We start from the raw sequence: 23,957 nt of genomic DNA, 5'->3' as shown, positions 1-23,957 counted from the left end.
ATATAGCAAAATAAGTATGAACCATACACTTGCAATTAATTTGTATAGGGTTTTGATAATACATAGAAAAGAAACGTCCTCGGAGACAGGTTCTAGAAACAGTCCTCAGATCATATAGCAAAATAAGTAAGAAACATACACTTGCAATATATTTGTATACGGTTTTTATAATACACAAAAAATAAAACGTCCTCGGAGACAGGTTCCAAAACAGTCCTCAGATCATATAGCAAAATGAGTATGAATCATGTATTTTAAATTAGTTTCGATAATACACAGGAAAGAAACGTTCTTGAAAACTGGGTCAGACCCTCCTAGGGACATTTTCTGGCCATAAGTAATTTGGAGCTACTCCATTTAGTCAGTTATTAAAAATGCGATATCTTATTTCGCCTTCCACAAGGACTGGACGTTTGTTCATTTACCTGTCAAAACTAAAATCTTTTTTTGTGAATGAAGTATTTCTAATGAGTACATTGGCATCATGGTATTGTATTACCATACTTCGCTGTCTGAACGCGTTTTTTAGTAAACATGTTACAAAAGTATGTCGTGCGTCCAACTTTCATGAATTCGGCTGTAAGACGTAGCACTCACGTTAAACGCAAAGAATTGCGCAAGCGAGGACTTTAATGTTTTTCGAGGAATTATTTTTTTGCGGGTAAAATGGTGCTCAGACCGCGAAAGCGAGAATATTGGGGAACACATGGTTCCAGTACTTGTCTTTCAATGTAAAATGGAAAACGTATGTGAAAGCGAAGAAATGTTACTACTCGCGTGGACGTGCGCATAATATGGGCATGGAGAAAAGGCCAACAAGTTAAGCATGGCGGGCACTCGAAGCACACGACGGTCACATCGACTGCTCTCTTCTAAAGAAGATCAAATAAAAGTGGCAGAATATTATATAGCCAAACAAACTGACCAGCCAGGATTTTATGAGACGATTGTGCTATGGAAAGGTATGACGTTCCACTGTTCACTTTACTGTTTCTATTTGTTGTCTGTCTTCAGCGACAATGTGCTAAATGCTGGGACCAAGCGCGTAGGTGTTACCATACCGAATACTAGTAATCTAAACAGAACACTTTTATAGTAGAATGCACTTACTGTAAAATAATTTCAAACTGAGTGACAATATTTTTTTTATCTAATTATTTTTTTTATTTTGTACGCGTTCTCGTTGTTTTGTTTTTGTATTTCGGCAGTACGCATTAATATCTGGCGGCAATGAAAGTGCATGCTAAAAAAAAAATAACTGTGATTTATTGTTTAGACACAAAAATGAGATTAGCCGTAAGAACACTGATATTACACCAGTTTCCAAATACAAAATTCTATAATAAAACTTAGGGAGTCTTTGGTCTTAATAGCTTAGGGGGTCCCAATAAAAAATGGCAGTTTTGTTCTGATCGGCTGTGATTTTTTGATATGCTGTGAATGGAGTTATTCAGGAAGGTAATAATGTAAAGAATTAACAAATTTTTTGTGCTCAGTTCGGCTTGATTAATAATATGCAATCAATTTCCTGTCAGTTGACAACACATTATATTCTAAACCAAAGACTGACAGCACGTTTTTCGAAGACCCTGTGCCGTTCGAACCATGGCAGTGGAATCGAAATTTACTTCAGTCTGCGTTAGATTTGTGCATTCAGATCTCAGTATATTGAAAAAGACGTTTGTTTATAGTTTTTAGCGATAATCAGCAAGTATTTCAGCTGTTCGTTGTACGATTCTTTGATGTCCCTCAGATGAGAATATATTTAATCTGACTGTTTGCCGTTTACCACGCTGCTCAATGTCCTAAATAACTGAACGGCTTCATCACTGCTTCATGTTAACTTGTATTTCGAAATATATCCAAGTCACAAGTGTAATGACTAGTTTATCATTTATGGTTTATTTTATTCCAGGTAGAGGTGTTTTTGCTGGAAAGCAATTCAATAAAAGAAATTTCTTATTGCAATACGATGGTGAACTTATTAGTGGGTCGGAGGGAGAGATTCGTGAAGTCTTCTGATGGCAGTGTATTCCGTTACTTTTTTTAAATTCAAGGATAAGACATATTGGTTAGTGTCCACATCTTTACAATCTTTTCATATGAAACTCATTTAAACTGCATTTAATATTAGCCTATCCCATAGTACTGTGTACATGTCTGTGTTGTGACTACTATGTGACCCTGTACCACAGCCACAGAAATTATTCAAACTCAAACACAACACATGTGGTGTTTTTTTAATTCATACCTACTATCACCAATAAATTACATGAACAAATAAGGCCAGTAACCCCATCTACCAATATTTGTAACAAATATCAAATTCTTATTTTATGTAATAGTAAAGCTTTAACAACTTTGCCATGTTAGCCACAAAGAATATTTCTTCATTTATTTCTTTTAATGTAGTGGATGACCATATATGACTGTATGCAATTTACTATTATCAATAACTTGGGATTGCTGGTCATTCTTAAGTCTATATCAAATGAATGATTGTGACAGTAAAAATAATCTTTTAACTCTTAGTCCATAAAAAAAATCTACCTTGCTATATATTTTTCAAAAGCTATATTTTGCCAATGTTGCAGTATCGATTCTACTAATGAACCTGGCAATGGACCTAAATATGGGCGGCTAGTAAACCATGAAAGAAAATCTCCAAATGCAAGAATGAAAACACTTGAATTCAAAGGACAGCCATACCTGGCACTATTTGCTGTAAAAGACATTCACGTCAATGAGGAAATATTATATGATTATGGACCAGTCAAATTACCATGGGAGCATAAGGTAAGATAATGCTTATTTTCATAATAATGTTATAACAGCATATGCCTTATAAATATATTTATATACAATTTCCAGTTGAGAAGTTGGTGAAAGTCTGAAATGGGTAATATTTGTTCACATCATTCCTTTAACTGATTCCATTCGAAATTGCACATACACTTGCACATGTACTACCACAAACACAAGTACAGTAGGATTGTCTGGTTTGCAAAGTCCATTGGTGTGATATTTTTTTCTTCTGATCGTTGACTTGTGTTCAAGATTTGTATAATTATTCCTGTTTTCCCTATGAAAAAGAATATGGACTGAGTGAAATATTTCTAATTTTCTAAAATACATCCTGACCTTGCACTCGCTACATGTATTTGTTAATTTTGCATGTGTATGGTATGGCAGTATGTCAGTAGATATATCCAGAAAAATATTTTTAATGGTTTGAAAATGCCTATTGTTTGGAATGTTGTTCGCTATTAGTTTGCCCATACTGAGTTTTGGACAGTCAAAACCGATATCTATCATTCAGCAAGATCAGCTAAAACAGGACAAACCTGGACTAAAATTCCTGGGAATAATGTACAACAATGTGACGACTGAGAACCATAATTATTGAGGTACTATTTATTATATATATTTTCTGATTTTTCATTGCTAAACCAAAAAAAAATTTAAGTTGTCTCAAGGTGAAACAGTCATTAAAATCAATGTATTGGTTCATTTCAACTATGCATTTATCACCTTGAAGTGTTGAAAAAAAAAATCCAATAGCAAACCCGTAAAATTCATGAATTTCCCTACTTCAGTGCTAAAAATAGTTGAGCATGTGGGTGTGGTACACTGGCAAATGGCTGTGGATAATACAACTGAACATGATTCTGTCATTCGAGTCGTGTTTCAATAAGCTGACTTCAATTTCCATGATATAAAATATTACATTTAATTTGCTAAAATCATAACAAAGATCTGAGTATTCAAATCATATAACAAGAGGTCACAGTTCAAGTTGCATTTATGAATGAACAATGTGCCATACGATTTGAAACATTAATTAATTAATTAGCTACATTTGATCCAAATATGAGTTTTCATTGGCCAGAGAAGTCATTTGTTAATGCCCGTTTACCCATGAGAGAGACCCCCCCAATCTTTAACATATTTTTAGCAAACAAGTTTTTTGGGCCACCATTCACTGAGCATGTACCTTTAATCCCTTTACAGTATTCAAAAAGAAACATGGATACAACTGATGCACAAAGGATAATCAGTATATCAGTTGAAAAAATTGCTTCAGATAGAAATCGGCTCTCATTCAGAAAACTGCGTATTGCCCCAAATATTCAAAAGATCCTGCTAGTATCTAATGTCATCAGCAAAGCTAAACTGGTTTTTTCAAGACAAATGATTATTGGGTTACAACAACAGCCCAGTTTGGAATTGGGATATCATGATTGCAAGCTAGAAACTATGTCAATATACAAGACTGAAGTGAATGTTACTGATAAGACACAGGAGTTGTTAAATCGTCTTTCTAAGATCACAAAGTTGAGAAGTTGTATTCAGAAAGGGAGTATTAGGTCATGAATGGCAAAATTCTCCCCAGAGATGGTAATGGGACAAACATTTCAGTTTTTTTTTTAATTTACAACATGCTGTAATTTGGAGTGTATTTTAGTCCCCGTTCGAACGAAGTCCGTGCGTTCGTCCAGAGTCGTATCTCAGAATCCCTTGGACCGATTCCGTTCATTCTTTGCATGTGCCTAGTACTTTATGTGGCACATATGCACATGCAGTGGTTTAGTGATTCGATTCAAAATGGCCGACTGGCAGCCATCTTGTTTTTTGAAAATGTTGTATTTTTGACATGCTTTGTCAGTTTTCATTCAAATTTAGTACATAGATCATACATGTTAGGATACATGTCCCCGACCGTCTGTGAGTTCCTGAGTCTGTCCGTTCGTCCGTCCGTGCGTCAGTCTGTTCTGAGTCATATTTCAGAATCCTGTAGACCGATTCCGTTCATTCTTTGCATGTGCCTTGTGCCTTATGTGGGAGATACGCACATGCAGTGGTTTAGCGATTCGATTCAAAATGGCCAACTGGCAGCCATCTTGTTTTTTGAAAATGTTGTATTTTGGACATGCTTTGTCAGTTGCCATTCAAACTTGGTACATAGATTATACATGTTAGGTTACATGTCCATGCCGATTTTTTTCGTAATTGGATCAAAGATGGTCGGTATCTTCTTTTCTTTTTTTTATGCGGTATCTTGGACGTGCTCTGTCAGTTTTCATTCAAATTTGGCACATACATGTACTTTATACATGTTAGGATGCATGTCCATGACAATTTGTTTCAAAATCTGATTGACAGCCATCTGACTTTTTGGCCTTACTACTATTAATATTTCCACAATTTATGTACTATTTTCATTCATATTTGGCACATACATCATACATATCAGTGTGTTTCATAATCAGATCAAAGATGGCCGAATAATGGCTGTTTTTATTTTTGGCCATATTACTACTACACAGAACACGTGTTTTGATGTACCGTACTCGACCGGGTTAGCGCCCAGAGGCCTCAACTCAGAAAATCACGATTTTGTAGGGGTGGGTGCTTACCCGAGCACCCCCCTCGAAAAAGAGTGCAAATGAAAATTTTGATTCATCAAGTGACAGATTACGTCTTTGAGGGAAAATCAAATTACTAAATTAATTTGCGTCGTCATTGATTTTCACAATGAAGAAACAGAAATGATCACAAAAAATATGCACATTTTATTACAATATTAATTACGTACCACCATAATTTACGGAATTAAAAACATTTGAGTCTTTTGGAACACAGTCGAAGTCAAAATTGTCATATTATTTCCACTGACGAAGTTGTTGGATCGTACGCAAACTCTCGATGAAAATCACTTTCCGCCATGATGCAATTGCAGATTTGACCTACAGCAGCGTTGTTTGACCTAATGGGTCAAAGTTGGTTATTAACTAATCAGAATGCTGTGTTGTACTGACGCAATTCTTCGGAAATTCCCAAAGACTTTCCGGTAACGCAATGCGGAAGTGAATAATCGATGTTGAAGTACGATCTGTTGGAATTGATTTCAGCGAATAAACGACATGGTTTTTCCAAAAAACTAGTAACTAGCCATTTTTGAGAATTAGACTGAATATGGCATGAAATATGTATTGCATTTTACTTGTATTAATTAATAACAGGTCATTGTCGAAGCGTAGTTTACGCACGGTTACAGTGTTCTACGCATTCACAACATGCTCACAGCGGTCGATGTCCACGCTGTATCATATAAAAACGCTTACCAAGATTCGTTACGCAAGACCAAGTTTTAAATTAGTTGCATTTTGAAGGGGGGTGGGCGCTTTGCCGAATGTGACCCCAAATATAAAAATTGCGCAAAAGTGGGGGGTGGGCGCTTGCCCGGGCATGGGCGCTAACGTGGTCGAGTACGGTAAATAGACAATCTGTTGTATACGCCACTTGGAACTCAAGTTTCAAGGACACGCTCGCGACAACCCCTCTGCTTTAATATGATGAGCACAAAAAGAACTTTCAAAAATTTAATGGGGACTGTGTCATTTTCAATGACTTGTAAACAATGTACCGGTAGTAGGGCTTGTAGAGCTTTTGAAATATGTTATAGAAAAGCTGACCTAATTTTATCCCACGTGTCCATTAGTAAATTTTCGCAGCTGGTTAAGTATTCAAAACAAGAAAAATTTTTGCATTATGCCTGTCACCTTTTTTGGGGAGAACAATGCCATTCCGATTCCAGACCTTGGTCATGTATGGATAGATCTTGTGTGAACTTAATACATACATGTACATTGAACGTTTGCAAGTAATTTTGTTTCTCAGACTGGATTCAAAATGGCTGACTGGTGGTCATTTTGTTGTTAGTTATGAATGTGGGGTGGGGGGGGGGTTGGCATTTTGTTGTAATGAATGTGGTTTCAGAGCTGTATCTGACATTAATTGACCAGGATGGATCTGATTCAGAATGGTGGAATGCTGTTATAAAGTATGCCTCTGACATATATTGATTGATGGCAATCAAACTACTATTCCTATGTCATTTCTTTCATGCTCTGATTCAAAGTGGCTGACTAATTTCAGTTATGTTTACTGTTAAAATAAGAATGACTCTTGTCATATCATGAAATGACTTGCTTTGGTACAAAATTGTTGACTGGTAGCCATTTTTTATGAATTCTTTACCAGATCACTGACATGCTTGAACATGCTTCAAACATCACATAAGCATCAAACTTAATGTTGTACATTTCCATATATATGGAACTGAATCTCGCTCATACATGAACAGATTTTGTTTACTACATGGTATATGCATTTTTCACATATAATGGTATTTAAAACATTATGTTGAAAAAGTAACGTGAAATAGCTGTGCTATTTCCAATGACTTGATTTTCTTGTATGCTGTTGAGTGAGATTAAATATAAATATTTATTGCTCTAAAATCTTTGTCTTCTTCTATTTGTATTGCTTTTGTAGATATTAAACTTGCAACAAACACAAGGATCTGCTATGTCATACCAGGATGTACCAGGGTGTCACGTATTACCAGAATGCACATCATCTGATGAAATCAGTTGTCAGTTAGCCAAGTCTCAAGTACCAGGGTGCGACATATTACCAGACCACACGTCACTAGATGGAATTAGTTGTCAGTTAGCCAAGTCTCAAGTTCCAGAGTGTGACATATTACCAGACTGCACATCACAGGACGGAATCAGTTGTCAGTTAGCCAAGTCTCAAGTACCATGGTTTGACATATTACCAGACCACACATCACCGGATGGAATCAGTTGTCAGGTAGCCAAGTCTCAGGTACTTGGGTCTGACACAATACCAGACCGCACATCACCGGATGGAATCAGTTGTCAGTTAGCCAAGTCTCATGAACCAGGGTGTGACATATTACCAGACCGCACATTAACGGATGAAATCAGTTGTCAGGTAGCCAAGCCTCAAATACCAAGGTGTGACATATTACCAGACTGCACATCACAGGACGGAATCAGTTGTCAGTTAGCCAAGTCTCAAGTACCAGGGTGTGACATATTACCAGACCACACATCACCGGATGGAATCAGTTGTCAGTTAACCAAGCCTCAAGTACCAAGGTGTGACATATTACCAGACCACACATCACAGGACGGAATCAGTTGTCAGTTAGCCAAGTCTCAAGTACCAGGGTGTGACATATTACCAGACCACACATCACCAGATGGAATCAGTTGTCAGTTAGCCAAGTCTCATGTACCAGGGTGTGACATATTATCAGACCACACATCACCAGATGGAATCAGTTGTCACCGGATGGAATCAGTTGTCAGTTAGCCAAGTCTCAGGTACCTGGTTCTGACATATTACCAGACTGCATTTCACCAGATGGAATCAGTTGTCAGTTAGCCAAGTCTCAAGTACCAGGATGTGATGTAATACCAACCACACAACACCAGATGGAATCACCACTCCGTCAATCCAGTGTCAAGTACCACAGTGTGACATATCGTCAGACCACACATCATCCGATAAAATTAGTAGCCCGTTAGCTGAGATTGTTACTGATCGTCACTTGAACGCTGCTCCATTAACGAATGTTTTTACAAACAATACTGACTCAGAATATGGCTGTACATGATTTGTGATGTTTCCATAATTCAGTTCGGATGAAATATCCCAAACAGGCTGGACAGGGAACATATTTAGTTGCACCTATCTGATATGATGGTTTTTTAAAGGGAATTAGAAAACCCTTTCCTGCCTTGAGTACTTCAACATTATTTGCATGATTTCCTTTGTTAGCTTTTGCCACAGCAATTTTCTTTCAGCACTTCTGGATTTAAAACTCAACACATGAGCTACATCTGGTTCTTCACTATGCTTGAGAATCCAATACGTGCTACCATGTGCTTGAACAAATATGCACAGAAATGTGGTTTGACTTGCCCTGAATGTTTCAACTCAACCAATCTTGAGAAAACAAATTGCAACTATGTCTCAACTTTTCAACTTGAAAGACAATGGACAGGGAATTTTGGCTGTTTTTTTGGGTCATTACATCAGAGTTCATAGGAAGTTTTATAGGATCCCACAAGACACCCTGCAGATCGCTAAAGTCAGCAGAATTCTACTTGCTTGTGAAAGAGGATCTGTGGAAAAGTACAAGAACAAATCACTTGATGACATAGAGATTGACTTGAATGGTAAGTATGGATTTACTTTAACGTACATATATGCCAGAATATTTTCAATGAATGTGGTGATGGTATGTTCTTTTTTACCGCCCTATATTCGTGAAAGTAATTCCTGATTGGATGAAGTCATTTCGAAATTGTATTTATGCCAAAGCCACAGTTCCTGTGGTTGGCAAAATGGTTTTCAACTGCAGTTTTGAAATTTTTAAATGTTATTCTAAAAATCGTAAATCACATTTATGCCTAAACAAAAATGGATGTTCTTACATCAAAAAAAAAATTAATTTCTCATTACTATTGTATGCTTCATCAATATGTGTGTTTATTTCAGAGGTTTCAGATGATGAAGAATCAGTGCTGATTGATATCAAGACTCCTGAAGGTATGTGAGAGTTATAATACTGGAAAATCAAGAATTTATGGATGGATTGACGATTAGAAACAAGGTGGCTGAATGTCAATCATTTCAGTGTTAAAAAAATCATAATTAAGCATCAGCTTCTGGATCCATATCTCTGACATGTTTATGTTCCAACTATATTACTATAAACAAAATTATACATCTTAAGTTTGATAACTAACTGGGACTGTGCCATGCATGGCTTGTTTTTTATAAAGGGGAAATAAAATCCAACTATGAAACTATTACATTACGTTATTCTTCATGAACAGCGTCTGTGTTTGCACACACTGTCACAGATCAGTACATTTCCGAATCTTTATTACTTTCATTATACCTGGTATTTTTTCAGCACCTACTGAGAAAACAGCAGATTCAACTGTATGTAAGATAGAACCGTATTTGATACTAGAATCCAGTTTTAGGAATCTCAAGAATGGGAATGAACTTTCTGATGATATTGTCAATTCTGCTGTCTATCCTGCCACTCAAAAAAGAGAGGTAACTTAAAGTTATATTAATTTAAAGTTATATTAATTACTTCACTGAGTCTGTGTCACATGTACATCATTGTAATTAGATAAGAAATAATTTGTGTACACTATAGCATGCTGTACAGTTATCATGTGCTAGATAATATAATTAAAAAATAGAAATGATAATATTATAAAAGCTAAATTAAATCTTGTTTAAATTGTTAATACAATAGGGGACATTATACTATATAGGTTTTTTTTCAGAAAGATGTGTTCAACCTATAGGTGTCTTGGCAAATTTAAAATCTGAAAAACTAAATTTCAGGATTAATGGCATTGGTTTGTTTGTTAAAGCTTCTCTTGTACATTAATGTACATTATTGCTATGCATAGCTCAACAATTTCTCTTCTGGACAACTGAAGATAACCTCACTCTTAAAAGAATTATTAGATGGCAGAGGAGTTCAAACTTTATTTTGAACACCATTTGTTTTCATTTGAGTTCTTATTCATAATTTCATGTTTAGTTTTATATCCTATACATGTCCAGGCTCCACATGTATGTGGTAAATTTTGTTACCACTTTTCCAGCTGAAGACTACAAGTTGTGAAATATTTGTTATTCTATATCACTAATAGCTCTAAATTAAGTTAAACTTTGTGATTTAAACTGAGCATCATTAAAGCTATGATGTTCAAGTCAATTTGATAACTATATTCTTGATATTTTTTTTCTCAGAGAATCAAATTTTTTGACCATAATTTAATGTCATCCATTTGTCTGAGGGGTGAAACCACTTATCCAAAGAAGGTAAGATTATCAAGCTTTAAAAGTTTTTGTGACCTTTTATAAAACTTTGTCTAAACTAGTTCATGTATGTTTTCATTCTTAGCAGTATACATGTCGAGTAAATAGAAATTTCACATGTGCCTATTCTGCATATGTATAAAAGATCTTATTTTTATTTTTATTATCAAAGTTGCATACTCTTCACTCATTTTTGCTTTTAGTCCCCGTTCGGACGTAGTCCGAAAACGGGGACTTATGTTTTGCCCTGTGTGCGTCCGTGCGTGCGTCCGTGTGTGCGAACGTGCATGGACCGATTAAGTTCAAACTTCACTCATACATCACACATTATATGGGACATATGCACATGCATTTTTTTCATGATCCGATTAACGATAGCCGAATAAGGCTGAAAATGCATCAAAATCGCACATTTTCACCATTCCGGACCCGGATCTCAGTTATGCATGGACAGATTTCAGTCAAATTTGGTACATACATTAAACATAATAGGACCTTGATGCACGTTATTTTTTTTTCGGATCAAGTTCGAAATGGCCGACTGGCGGCCATTTTGTTTTAAAGAATTCAGTTCTGGATCCGTATCCGAGACATGTCTGGATTGATCAAGTTCAAACTTCACACACACAAGGTACATCATGTCACAAATATGTATGTGCATTTGTTTCATGATTTCATTAACGATAGCCAAATGGCGGCCTCTTTAAGGTCGAAAATGCATTGAAATCGCACATTTTCACCATTCCGAACCCGGATCTCAGTTATGCATGGACGGATTTTGTTCAAATTTGGTACATACATTAAACATAATAGGACCTTGATGCACGTTATTTTTTTTTCGGATCAAGTTCGAAATGGCCGACTGGTGGCCATTTTGTTTTAATAAATTCAGTTCTGGATCCGTATCCAAGACATGTCTGGATTGATCAAGTTCAAACTTCACACACACATGGTACATCATGTCACAAATATGTATGTGCATTTGTTTCATGATCCGCTTAACAATAGCTGAATGATGGCTATTTTAAGGCCGAAAATGCATCAAAATCACGTATTTTCACAATTCCGGAATCGGATCTCAGTCATGCATGGATGGATTTTGTTCAGATTTAGTACAATGTGTTGTACATATGCAGGTGCATTTCGGTCATGATCTGCTTTGAATGTATATGTCACTCAAATATGAACGGAACGGGGACGTGTCATTGACAATGACTTGTCTACTTTCATTTACACTTACAGATTGATTTTTCCAAGCATGACTTGATAATGGGAACTATGTATGAAGGTGGACAAAATATTTGTGGTATTATACAAGATGGACACTGAACTCTTGTGGTAAATATTTAAGAATTTTTCTTAGTCATTCTCATGTATATACAAATTTATATAATAATCTTTCATTCAGTAATACAGATAACAAAGCACTGATTTCAATTTTCTCATTAAATCTTGCTGTCACTTTGCAGTTTTCTCAGTATCTTTGCCTACTTGTCTACTGAATTTGTAGAACACGGATAGGAGGCTATGTCGTGCAAAGCACCTCTACCTGTCTATCTTTTGGTACATCCTTCTGATTTTGTGAACACTTATGTTTGAAAAATGGTATTTTGTGCAAAAATTGTTTCATTCATTTCTTGTTATGCACTTTAGTTCTGTTGGCAACTATTACTGCAAAAATAACTATTTGCATTATATATTTTTTGATAGACAGTTTTTTGCAACATGCAATTATTAAATATTGGCAGTACTCACTGCACAGGTTACAGTATACAGGAATTCAGGTAGCTGTAACTAGGAAAAATATTTCTGTTGCTGTGCACTAGAAACTAAAATTACCTTACAGATATTACAACATTTCTATTCATCTGCACAGGACAACTACAACTGGTAGTTTATACTGCTTATATGCACTCAGACTGTTTTTATATTCAGCTTTTTCTTGAACTGGGACAACAGTGCACAATCTTAGAGGCTTATATTCAGTGAGGTCTTGAGCTTTCATCATGCATCGTATTGGATATATGCACATGCATACATGCTTCTATGGTGTAGGAATTTATCCACACATCCCCCATGGTACATGCAATATCATGAGTATAATTTCCTGTCATAATAAAGACAATGTTGTTCTTAGTATGTAGTAACATCATAAATATATGCCCACTTATTTATAGCAAAATAGAACTAATTATTCCAAGATGCCAACATCACGACTTATGTGTATGGTAGACTCAGTTTGAGCGAGTCAATGAGTTTCAATTCAAAATGGCCAACTGGCAGTCATCTTGTTTTTTGAAAATGTCATATTTTGGACATGCTTTCTCAGTTTTTATTCAAATTTGTTTACATAGATCATACATGTTAGGATATGTCCTCCGTTCGTCAGTGCATCCAACTGTCTGTGCGTTCGTACGTTTGTCTGTCCGTCCAGAGTTGTATTTCAAAATTTGTAATTGTAGTGCCTCATTCCTATCTTCAGACATGCATTTTCTTAAACATACTTTAAACAATTTTAGCAAGTGCAATAACAGAGTGCACTTCAATTTGTTTTACTTTCACTTGTGATCTTTGTTTTTCTCTGCTATATCTTAAACCAGAGGGGTTGTCACGCAACACATGTTCGAATTTGATGTAAATAAACTATCTGTTGTATTTGCCACTTGGGACTCAAGTTTCAAGGACACGCTCGCAACAACCAACACCTTCACTTTAATATGACGAGCATAAAGAGAACTTTCAAAAATTTAATGGGGACTGTGTAATTTTCAATGACTTGTTCCTCATAACTATGTCATTTTTTTTTCATCATGTGAACAATTCCAACATTCAATGTTCCTGTCCCGATTTTGTGTCACAGTGAATGCGTATACATGTTGATTACTTTTGACTGTTGACCGAATGGAAATTTTGTGCTCTTGAGTCTTTTTGAATGCCACAATAAATGACAGACAAAAGATAATTTTTAGTCCTCAAATGTCAATTCACCAAAATACAACTATGACTTGTTTTAATTGGGGCACATTTTCTGTTTTAATATCTTATACGCATCTGACACAGATTTTGTTTATCTGTTGAACTCTTGAATGTGACTTGCCTGTATAGATATACTTATTCATATATTCTGTTGTTTTGAATAATAGAATAAATGAAACACACATACTTCTAATGATAAAGCTTCTGATATAAAAACACTTTTTTTTAATGATTGTTTTGACAGGAAGTAAATCAAATGGAGCGCAAAATATTATATCTCAATTCTTTGGGGGAAAGCAAAGAGAAAATGAATCAAATTCAGCAGAACTGGAAGTGAGTATTAGTCTATATTATGTACATGTATTGTTTTCCATAAGTCAACTGTTGGTACTAATCTGTTTCTGGTCTGTAGGGCTTGATAAGGTAATTTTTTGGTCTTAAAATTGGATGTTCAAGCCTTGGGTCTGTGTGTACAATTTTGGTACATGTATGTGTAAGTTAAATTTTTCCATTCCTGTATGAGCTTTGGAAAATCTTAAGGTCCTGGCCATCTATGCACACATGTGTACAAGTATGTTGGGGAGCCAGTTTTTGGATGCAGTTTGGCCAACATCATTCAAATTTTACCAGTGCTGAAGTTTTTCAGTGTCACGGATGTCTATGATCATTTTTCTGTTACCAGTAATAACAATTGCATTGCATTGCCGAGTTGTAATTTTTATTTTGTCAAAGTTTGCTGCCATTGTTGAGCTAATACAGCCAACTGGTGGCCACTTTTATTTTGATGGATGGTATTCAGGACACACATCTGGAACAGGCCTAAAGAAATTCAATTCATTTTTTGTACATGGATAGTACATGACATACATGATTGTACATATAAAGATGTGGTCAAAGATGGACTGTCATTAGTTTTGGTTGTTAATTTGCATCTAAAAATCAAACTATTTTTCATGGCTGGAACCACATTTTTGGCATGTGTGGACTTATTTCAGTCAAACTTTTACCTTTTAAGGGGGGGGGGGTGATGCACATCGTGGCTGGTCAATATTTTGTTTTCATCCGTCCATTCAAAATTGTTTAGTACATGCATGGCATCAACATGTACATGGTTTTAATGAATGCTGAAGTAGCAACTTTTCACTTCTGCAAATACACTTACTACTTTGTGTCTGTTTTACAGCAATCATATTAGTAAATTCATCTGCTACTTACTGGTTAACATAATTTGAACAGGACTATGGCAATGAAAACACCTTAGTTTATGGTGATTGGATACTGTCACTTCTGAAAGCTAAAAATTTGTCCTCCACTGTTCTTTTACTCTTCTAACAGTTTTTGATTGAAATATTTCACTTTTTTTTAGTAAATTTGCAGTTAACAAAGAAGAAGATGGAAATTACAAAGTATCAACAATTGACCACGCAGTGCAAGTGTCTCTTGTGGAGTTTTTGTCATTAAGGTAAGGATATATCCCTGAATCATTTGAATATTTTGATGTGTATTAGTGTTACAGCCAGGAAACCTCATCGTGTGTCAGTTGAAATTTAATAGATATAAATAGATATTACAGTACAGCTAAATACTTACTTACCTAATGTGCTAATGCTTTGTTAAAATCATGTTATGACCTTGCTAACTCTACATTATTGAATGTAAGCTTTGTATTAACAGTAGGCTGTGACTGTATGGAAATACTCACAAAAATATTTGTTGATAAAAACAGTGGGCATAAAATATAGCAGAATGAAAATAAGTTGTCTAGATTACTACTACTAGATTACATGCTACTTATCAGGGATAGGAAAAAGTTGTCAAAACAACTATTCAAATTCACAACTCTGATTGATTGCTTGCCATGGCCTCATGCCAGCGCCAAGACAACATTTAGATTTGCAGTCCCTGTTGGTACATTCACTGTCACCCAACAGTGGTTTACTGTGTTTGATGCATTATTTATTACAGATGAATTGAAACATCAGTCCATGACTTCCCTTTGAATTTTCTGCGCAAGGACTGTACAAAATCAATCCATATTTGAAATGAGAATTATAGTTTATTATTATCACATTATATAGGACGAAAATTAAATAGTGTCCATTGTCGTAATTCAACATTGCGACGATGTCAATAAAGTTTCTATAGGGTAATTCAGTAACGATCTCCACTTGTCAAAAATACTTCTCGTAAAAATAACAGTAGTAATAGTCTTTGAATGTATTAATAAGAATGGCCAATTTATTACGGATACTTGATTGTACGCAAGTTAAATCTATAGATTATATCAAAGCAGTTCTATTGCCACTCGTCTAGTACAGATCAAGGATTGGATGATAGTAGATACATTATTTGACAAACATGATTACTGAAAAAACATGTGGCTGCAAAGTATAAAATATCTATCTTTCTGGAGCACAGTTGTATTTGTGTTTTACCTTTTCAAATGTATTATATTTTTGATTCAAACACTATTTTAATTATATTTAAAAACTTTGAATAAGAATCAACTTTACAACCCTGAATATGCTAACATTATGTTACACTAATGCAAAGCTAACATCAAGTTAACATGCATTAACACATTTTGGTAAACAAGTTTTGAGCTGAAATAAATGGCTCATGCATGAGGGAAATAGACATTTCATATTTCTTTGACTGCTGTCTAGTTTCATCTTGTGAGGTTTTTCACTTTCTGATGTCTATGATCATTTTTCTGTTGCCAGTAATAATAATTGCATTGCTTTGCCTATTTGTAATTTTTATTTTGTCAAAGCCTTTTTGGCGGATGAAAAATAATGTGGGCATGTAGTTATTTATACATGTTCTATGATTTACATGTATATCAATTTTTAAGTTTGCAGAGTATTTAGCAAAAGAAAAATACACACAATTATTGCATGGAATGGACAAAGTTTTTGAACTCAGAGAAGATATCGTATGTTGGCTCTCAGAATCAGGTAAATAAGACATTCTCTCTTGAAAAAATAACTGGATTTTCTTGTGTTAAACTTTATAGTATTGGCTTTCATGTTTGTTACCCACATTCAGAATTTCTTCCTTTTAATTTTAAGTATATACTTTTCTTGAGTTCATATGTGATTTTGAAAGTAATTAAAATCAGAAATGCAAACAACTTTTAAAATCATAATGTGTAATTTAGTGTCATTTGGGTTCATATCGTATGCCAATATTGTTTTTTTTTTTAAATACACTGTTTTCAAATTTTTATAATTGACTTTCATGAATTAAATGGCTGGCTGTTCTTGCAGGTGTTAAAGAGCAAAACTCAAACACAAATGAACCATTGCTTCAGACTGAAGAAAGCTAAACAAGCACATCCAGGTAAGTGTGCCACATTTTGACAGATTGGTAAGTTGGAAACATGCTTTGTATCAAGTAACATACGTTTTTATCATTATGTGCAGTCCCTTCATATATACACTTTCTGGAGATATTACTATCCTTACAATGATGGGGTGTTGATTCGTTCTGGCTCAAATTGTTCAGCATGCATGAAGCTGGCAGAATTTCAATTTATAACTAACATATATGAATTGCAGGATTCATTTTTCTTCTTTCTTTTTCATTTACATTTTACTTGATTCTTCCTTTTAGTTCAGCATGAGCTTGCTTATCCTAAAAGAAGGGCATCTGGCAAAAGTGATGTTTCTTTCACTCAGACTTCATCTAGTGTAAAGAAAAAAAGCAGACAGATGCCTCAAGGTATGGAACTGTTTCAGTATGTCTTTAGCTGCCAAAATTTCAATGTGTATTGCACCTCATAGACTATGACTTTATGATGTCTATTTAAACAATAATGAACGACCCGCCAACCCATAATGGACGAAAGCTTACTCCATTATGAGTTGACAAAGAATTTATTATTGTTATTTTTTGAAGCATTTTCAATATCAGTGGATTTGCTGCCACTAAAAAATGGAAAATTTCGAGAAAAATCCACAGTGAACAGAACTATTTCGCAGTCACTGGCCTGTGAATCTGAACAATTTAAAATGTCTTTCTGAAAATTGTATTCACAATCTCATATGGCAAACTAAGAAAGAAACTAGTTTTTATCCATCAAATATTCTTGTAATTAAATAATTTACAGTGTGGTGTGGAGTAGCATTGTAGTGGTCGCCCGAGTGAACGGCACACAGTGACTAGTACTTTTGGTGTCCGTCACGACCTTGCACTATGCTATGCTAGACCGCCGCCTATGGACTGACGGAATTGACTGTGCGTAGGAGTGTGTACCATGGGTACATGTACGTTGTCGTATTGTTACCCAATCCAGCAAGTGTTTTCAAACCATTGAGGTGGATTTTATTGGCTACAGTCCTGTAATAGCTATTTTCAAATGCTACGAGAGGCCCATGATTTGATGAATACTTCAAGCCAAACGAATGCGTAGCGAGTGAGTGAACATGGCTGGAAAGCTAGTGGGTGTTAGCCATCCTACAAACAGTGATTTTAATCTTGCTGTATAAATAACAAGTCATTGTTAAAGACACAGTCCCCGTCCAAAATTTTGTGATTTGACATATCAATTTGATGCTGATGAAGTCATTGAGATTAGATTGAAACCATTAATAGGAGATGATTTGTAAAAAAAATATGATTTATTGCTTTTACATGAGAATTGGACAATCATATTGAATCAAATTACAAAAATAATGTTCGTGTTGATGTATCTATTGGTATACTGTTTTTGTACAAAATTTAAACAGAAATATTCATTGCATTCATAGGAAAGTAGGCATGGGTACCATGAAAAACAAAATGGCCGCCATATTTGTTTGAATCACGAAAAAAGTATGACGTGCACATATAACCAAATGTGTATGATCATCATAATCCAAATCGACCCAGTCATCTTTGAGAAACAGCCTTGGACATGTGAAAATGACGATTTAGTGCTTTTACATTAAAATTGGGCATCGGCCAGCCATATTGAATTGAATCACAAAAACCATGCTGGTGCAGATGTATCTCTTGGTATACTATCTTTGTACAAACTTTAAACAGAGACATTCATTGCATTCAAGATAAAGTAGCATGGGTACCATGAAAAACAAGATGGCCGCCATATTTGTTCGAATCACGATAAAAAAATGACGTGCAACTACAAACCAATATGTATGATCATCATACCAACTTTGATCCAAATCGGCCCAGTCATCTCCGAGAAACTGCTGCAGACACGTTTAGGTATCAGAAATAGCAAATTTTACATCCAAAATGGCCACAAGTCGGCCATTTTTGCTCCGATAATAAAGTAACTTGACGCGTATATGTAAGATATTATGTCTTCATGTAAAGTTTGAATGAAATCAGTCAATTGGTGTTTGAGATATAGCTCCGGACGTACATACATACGGATGGACGGACGGACGGACGGATGGAACTAACCCAAAATGATAGTCCCCGTTTTCGGACTTCGTTCGAACGGGGACTAAAAAAAGACACCTGACAACAATCTTGTTTCACAAATAAGTGTAGTACTACTATTCATTTTTCTGTACTCACACTCTGTAAACATAGCAGCATCTGCTTGGATGAATCACCCCGGGTTAACCTTAGTTCATTGACACGATTAGGGACATGACAGCGGCATCAGTCGTGGAATCTAAAAGCATGCCTACTAGATGAAATGCTTCAACCGAGCGTGCTTTAACGTAGAGAGCTAACGAGGATGCTTGCAATTTCTCTTCTTAAATAGTTTCTCCTTTATTCGTTTTCGAAAACTACATTGTAATCAAATCCATGGTACAGGGATCAATAATGTTATGTTTGACTGACTGGTGGTCATTTACAAAACCATAAAAAATCAACATAAGAAAATGTCATTTAATTTGAAATTACTCATAGGATATTACTTATATACACCTTGTTTTGATTTTGAGTGATGGCAATTTTTCAACTATTATTTCAAACAACTTCTTTTTGAAAATCTAAACAATTTTGCAGCAACAGATTTTGATTTGCGGCTGTCTATTTACCTTGTTACTTTGTAACAGTAGATTTACTTGATATTTTCTTTTTGTGTTAGGTGCAGAATATAAGATATGGAGTGTTGAAGAAAAGATGGCTGTTAAAAATTATTTTTCGCAAGATATTAGACTTCTACACGTGCCTGGAAAGGCTGCTTGCAGTAGTTGTTTACAACAGAATCCAGTTTTGTGCCATAGGTCCTGGAAAAATGTAAAAGATTGTGTTCGTAATTTGATTACGGTACATAAGAGACGGAAGGATAAATGAATTCTGTTATTTTTGCTGCCAGATGTTATATAATAATGTGGTATACATCAAACTGTAAAGAACTGCTAAAGAGCCGCCAGTTCATATTTGCTACCACACCTGATTCTACATCTCACCTCATCAGGTGCTCGGCCATGGTAGTATTAAACTCTTTTTATAGAAAGGGATTCGTTCCAGCAGGATTATGATTTAAGGTATAGATACAGGTTCTTGGGCACTTGGGAGTGAATTTTGTTTTTTTTTTGCTTTTTTTTATCCAAAGTCTTGGCTATAGATTGTTAAAATTTCGCAGTATTGTGAATAGTGGAACATACTCAAAAGACGATTTTAAATTATAGAAAACAGGTACAAACATTCTCTTTTTTGAATGTTTAGCAAGATTAGGCAAGGCTACATACATAAATAATCAAAAAGAAACATGGTGAAAAAAGTAATGACGGGATCTCCATATTATGCACTATATTTAACTTTTTTCAAAACAATAATAGGTTGTTGTCAAAATAGTGTGAGAATTTCAAGACAAACTGACAAAAACTGTGGAAGCTAATTAATTTCCAATCTCTGTGACTAACCAGAAAACACGAACGGAGATAATGCCTGTTTTATGAAAGTGACGTTAATCGTCTACAAAAATGGCTATTGCATCACAACGACATGCCAAAATCCATCATACATCGATGCTTGCTGATGTTCAATCGTCAGATAAAAAATAAAATAAAAATATTTACAATTCAAGCGAAACGGACGTAAAATTGTCTGCAGAGTCAACACCTTGCGCGAAAACTGTCACGGTGTCGTGTTATCATTTCCACTGAGGGAGGGGCACAATGGATCACGTAAAGCTGATGAGATATTCATACAGTTATATAAACATTGCGGATTGAGTCTAAATTTACTTTCCCTCAAACCTTAAAAAAAATACATTGTATGACTCAGTTTTTCGTGATCTCCAGTGAAATGGACCATGCAAAGTTAGACGACCAGTTTGAAATGGGCCGTAATATTTTGCTACACAACGGCTATTTGCAGTTTTTACTACTCAATTGGTCAACTGCCTGTGAGAAAAAATCTAAATGGGAGGGAAAATATTGTAAATCGAGACAGGTTTCATTCAACTAAAGATGAGATGGGTCGATAAAAATTAAACGAACCCTGACCTCTGGAAGTACCTGATTTATAGAGTGCCTTAGTACCAGAGGTTGCAGAGCATACATACAACGTACTTTTCGACATCGCTACAGGTGCATGCTAGCTGACAAGGGGGTTTCTGATTGAGGTAACCAAGATGGCATCACAGAGTGCTTCATTTTTCCGTGGTGCTTAAAAACAGAATCTTGTTGGCAATTTTTCTGTAATTTCCAGGGTATATTTTTATTTTTAATTAACCGAGCATTTTACGAGCATGCCATTGAAAAGTTATCGATACAGCACAGCAATGGTGTTTATCCATTGCATTGCAATGCTATCAGCAGGGTGATCTCTACAGCAAAACGAAAAATGTTTACTTTGTATACTTCAGTTTTAAAATACCTTGGGAGAAAAAAAATGTGTGAAAACAAAAATATTTAGTAATATAACAATATGCCAGGCTAGAAGTTGTTGACATGTTGCGAGATAAGGGTGAAACTGTTTACTTATCATTTACAACTGTAAGCAACGTAAACAAACTTCGGGACATTTAATCACATGCCTCGGTTCCCTCTATTTTAAAATCGTTTTTTTGAGTGTTTCAGCATTGACAATGCTCCAAAATTTTAACATTATCTAGCCAAGACTGTCTGGGTAAGAAAAAGCAAAAAAAAAAATAATTCACTCAAAGTGCCCACGAACATGCATCTATACCTTAAGGCCACTTCATTGTTATTGCAATGAATCTCACACTGTCAGATATTGTGGTCAAATCTATGCAAGTTGTTGTAACCTTTGCAGTTGGGTCATACCTTCATTAATTTCATTAATATAGAAACAGTGACAGGTTCTTAAAGCGACAATAGATTTTGAAAGTTTTTGTTTAAATATACCTACATAAAGATTACCAAAATACTGTTTTAGACATAATTGCGTGGAGATCGGTCAGCCTTTCAAGCTGGGAACGTATTTGACCCAGGGCCTTCAGTAAGTTATACTGTAATTTTTCATTAAAACTGGAATTCAATAGATGGAGACCATAACGCAACCGTGCCCCCCCCCTTATTTCACTGACAATGATTTAATGTACAATGTCCGTTTATGCTATGCTTTCAGTGTCTGCAGGAAATGTTTTATTAAAATGAAAATATCGATAGTTGCAGCTATTGTCATTTTAACTACAGTGGTCACAAAAAATTTATGTCTTTATACTGAACTGAATGTGTGATCAGGTGAAACAAACCTATCTCTGCTACTCAGTAGTATTCTACATGTGCACTTGTCCTACATTCTAAAAAACATGTTACACTGATTGGTCTTATGGTAATCATGTCAATCAAAATCATGCTTTGCTCCAAAAGCCAATAGCAAGTTTGAGATATTCTGTGTACATCATTTGTTACTTAGGATGAATTATAAAAACATAATTGGATTCTAGAAATGTAAATGTTATTGAATTGAGCTCAATCTGAAATAAGTGACTGAATTCATGGTTCCATTAATGGAGTTCCTGTGTTCTTTGTTATGATTAATTAATATTTTCATGTATTTCTACCTCCATATATTTTGTTTTTCATTAAATAAATCCTAAAGCAAGGTGGTCGTTGCGCCATGGCCTGGTTGATAATGGACTTGTACCGATGCACACAATGCGTGTGAAATACATTGTTTACGTGTAATTCAAACACCCGCTGCGCCGACCACCACCCTTTAAGTTTATGGGCATAAGCATTTAGATCATTTACAATGATCATTTTGTGCATTTGATCTTAGGTGTACTTGAGTTCCAAACAGGTTTATTCCTTCCACTACCATAGTTATCTGTGGTCATCCACAACATGGTCTTGTTTAAATTTTGGAGTACCGTATGCTCTATCTCACCTAAATTTGGGATGGAAAATTACCACCTTTTCATGCTGGAAGTTTCAAAATAAGAATAAACATTTTGTTTGATATTGCATTCCAACAGAAACGAAAAAATATACTAAAAATATTTACAAATTTTCTATACATAATGCCACATGTGGCTGAGAAAAAACACAACTATGGAAAACTTCCTGCCTATACTATTAACAAGTACACTTTGATCTCTGCTCATTTCTCATAATGTAAGAAAGGAATATGTATTCCTTCAAACTATTGCAAATAAAGTTGGTTATTAGAAAATAGCGTGATGATATTCTGTGTGAAAGTTGTATCAACCAGATTCCAACCCCATTCCATTTTAGCGAATTCAAAATTTGGAAACAATGCTAGATAAATACTGATACGAGTTCATTGCTCTGAATTACAGTTGCAGTTTATGCAACTATCAGTGTTGTCCCCTACTGGAGATGTACATTGCCATTATGTACAAAAAATGTTAAAAAGAAATGCTTGCTTCCCTAATAAAATTGTGCAGAACGAGAGGGGAGCAGCTACCTTCCCTACCCAATTTTCAGCACCACTAAGTTATTGAACGATGTTGTATATACAAAAATATCCACACCTATTTTTATTTATACATTTAATTACTTAACATCCATTGGAATGGATAGATGAAAAGTGACATGACAAAGAAAAAAAAATTAAAAATTTAGGAAGTGTTGCTGTCTAAATTCAAAACAGATTTACAAAAATTAAACTAAAGGTATTCACAGAGATTTATTGCTCAAGCAAATTTGTGAATATTTTGTATACATAAATGGAATGTTTTTGTGCTGGGCATAGACAGGGCAAGGCATCACAAATTGTTTTTCATTTTTTCGATCTGATTTTTGTTACAGAGAAGACATGCCTCGCATTTGCTGGTAACTGAGTGTACGAGTTTCAATTCTCTATAACAATTAAACTGCCATTTGTGAATTGCACTTATATGTGTG

The 23,957-nt window shown here is 35.1% G+C and overlaps 3 protein-coding genes and 1 long non-coding RNA gene across 4 annotated transcripts; 3 read left to right on the top strand and 1 right to left on the bottom strand.

The window, feature by feature from the left end:
• The first annotated feature begins 1,370 nt into the window (after positions 1 to 1,370).
• On the top strand, positions 1,371 to 8,573 carry LOC146734367 (uncharacterized). The gene is made up of 5 exons (XM_085508216.1): positions 1,371 to 1,458; positions 1,916 to 2,071; positions 2,595 to 2,796; positions 7,339 to 7,726; positions 8,515 to 8,573. The coding sequence occupies exons 2-5, from the start codon at positions 2,022 to 2,024 to the stop codon at positions 8,571 to 8,573; spliced, it is 699 nt and encodes a 232-aa protein (XP_085364342.1). The 5' UTR covers positions 1,371 to 1,458; positions 1,916 to 2,021.
• A 272-nt stretch (positions 8,574 to 8,845) lies between these two features.
• Positions 8,846 to 16,606, top strand: LOC146734366 (uncharacterized). Its single transcript, XM_085508215.1, has 8 exons — positions 8,846 to 9,056; positions 9,379 to 9,429; positions 9,800 to 9,948; positions 10,663 to 10,734; positions 11,974 to 12,069; positions 13,952 to 14,040; positions 15,074 to 15,169; positions 16,562 to 16,606. The coding sequence occupies exons 1-5, from the start codon at positions 8,846 to 8,848 to the stop codon at positions 12,058 to 12,060; spliced, it is 570 nt and encodes a 189-aa protein (XP_085364341.1). The 3' UTR covers positions 12,061 to 12,069; positions 13,952 to 14,040; positions 15,074 to 15,169; positions 16,562 to 16,606.
• A 363-nt stretch (positions 16,607 to 16,969) lies between these two features.
• LOC146734364 (uncharacterized) lies at positions 16,970 to 23,262 on the top strand. The gene is made up of 3 exons (XM_085507778.1): positions 16,970 to 17,049; positions 17,323 to 17,430; positions 19,760 to 23,262. Exons 1-3 carry the CDS (start codon positions 17,004 to 17,006, stop codon positions 19,966 to 19,968), a joined length of 363 nt encoding a protein of 120 aa, XP_085363904.1. The 5' UTR covers positions 16,970 to 17,003; the 3' UTR covers positions 19,969 to 23,262.
• Positions 17,114 to 19,771, bottom strand: LOC146734365 (uncharacterized). Its single transcript, XR_014931581.1, has 2 exons — positions 19,710 to 19,771; positions 17,114 to 17,394 (listed from the first exon to the last, which is right to left on the bottom strand). It is a non-coding gene; the product is annotated as an uncharacterized LOC146734365 (long non-coding RNA).
• Positions 23,263 to 23,957: the final 695 nt, after the last annotated feature.

Source organism: Saccoglossus kowalevskii, chromosome 14, assembly GCF_978046115.1.
Source record: "Saccoglossus kowalevskii chromosome 14, keSacKowa6.1, whole genome shotgun sequence".
Classification (NCBI taxonomy): domain Eukaryota; kingdom Metazoa; phylum Hemichordata; class Enteropneusta; family Harrimaniidae; genus Saccoglossus; species Saccoglossus kowalevskii.
Note: the sequence above shows the minus strand (reverse complement) of the source record. Positions and strands in the feature narration are given on the sequence as shown.

Bases quoted from the DNA above. Each gene is read 5' to 3' on its own strand.
- LOC146734366 (XM_085508215.1), top strand. From the start codon at position 8,846: ATGTCTCAACTTTTCAACTTGAAAGACAATGGACAGGGAATTTTGGCT. The intron at 9,430-9,799 runs GTATGTGAGAGT...GTATTTTTTCAG, and splicing joins TGATATCAAGACTCCTGAAG to CACCTACTGAGAAAACAGCA. The intron at 9,949-10,662 runs GTAACTTAAAGT...TTTTTTTCTCAG, and splicing joins CTGCCACTCAAAAAAGAGAG to AGAATCAAATTTTTTGACCA.
- LOC146734367 (XM_085508216.1), top strand. From the start codon at position 2,022: ATGGCAGTGTATTCCGTTACTTTTTTTAAATTCAAGGATAAGACATAT. The intron at 2,797-7,338 runs GTAAGATAATGC...TTGCTTTTGTAG, and splicing joins AATTACCATGGGAGCATAAG to ATATTAAACTTGCAACAAAC. The intron at 7,727-8,514 runs GTCAGTTAGCCA...TCCATAATTCAG, and splicing joins ATCACCGGATGGAATCAGTT to TTCGGATGAAATATCCCAAA.
- LOC146734364 (XM_085507778.1), top strand. From the start codon at position 17,004: ATGAACCATTGCTTCAGACTGAAGAAAGCTAAACAAGCACATCCAG. The intron at 17,050-17,322 runs GTAAGTGTGCCA...TCTTCCTTTTAG, and splicing joins AGCTAAACAAGCACATCCAG to TTCAGCATGAGCTTGCTTAT. The intron at 17,431-19,759 runs GTATGGAACTGT...TTTTTGTGTTAG, and splicing joins AAGCAGACAGATGCCTCAAG to GTGCAGAATATAAGATATGG.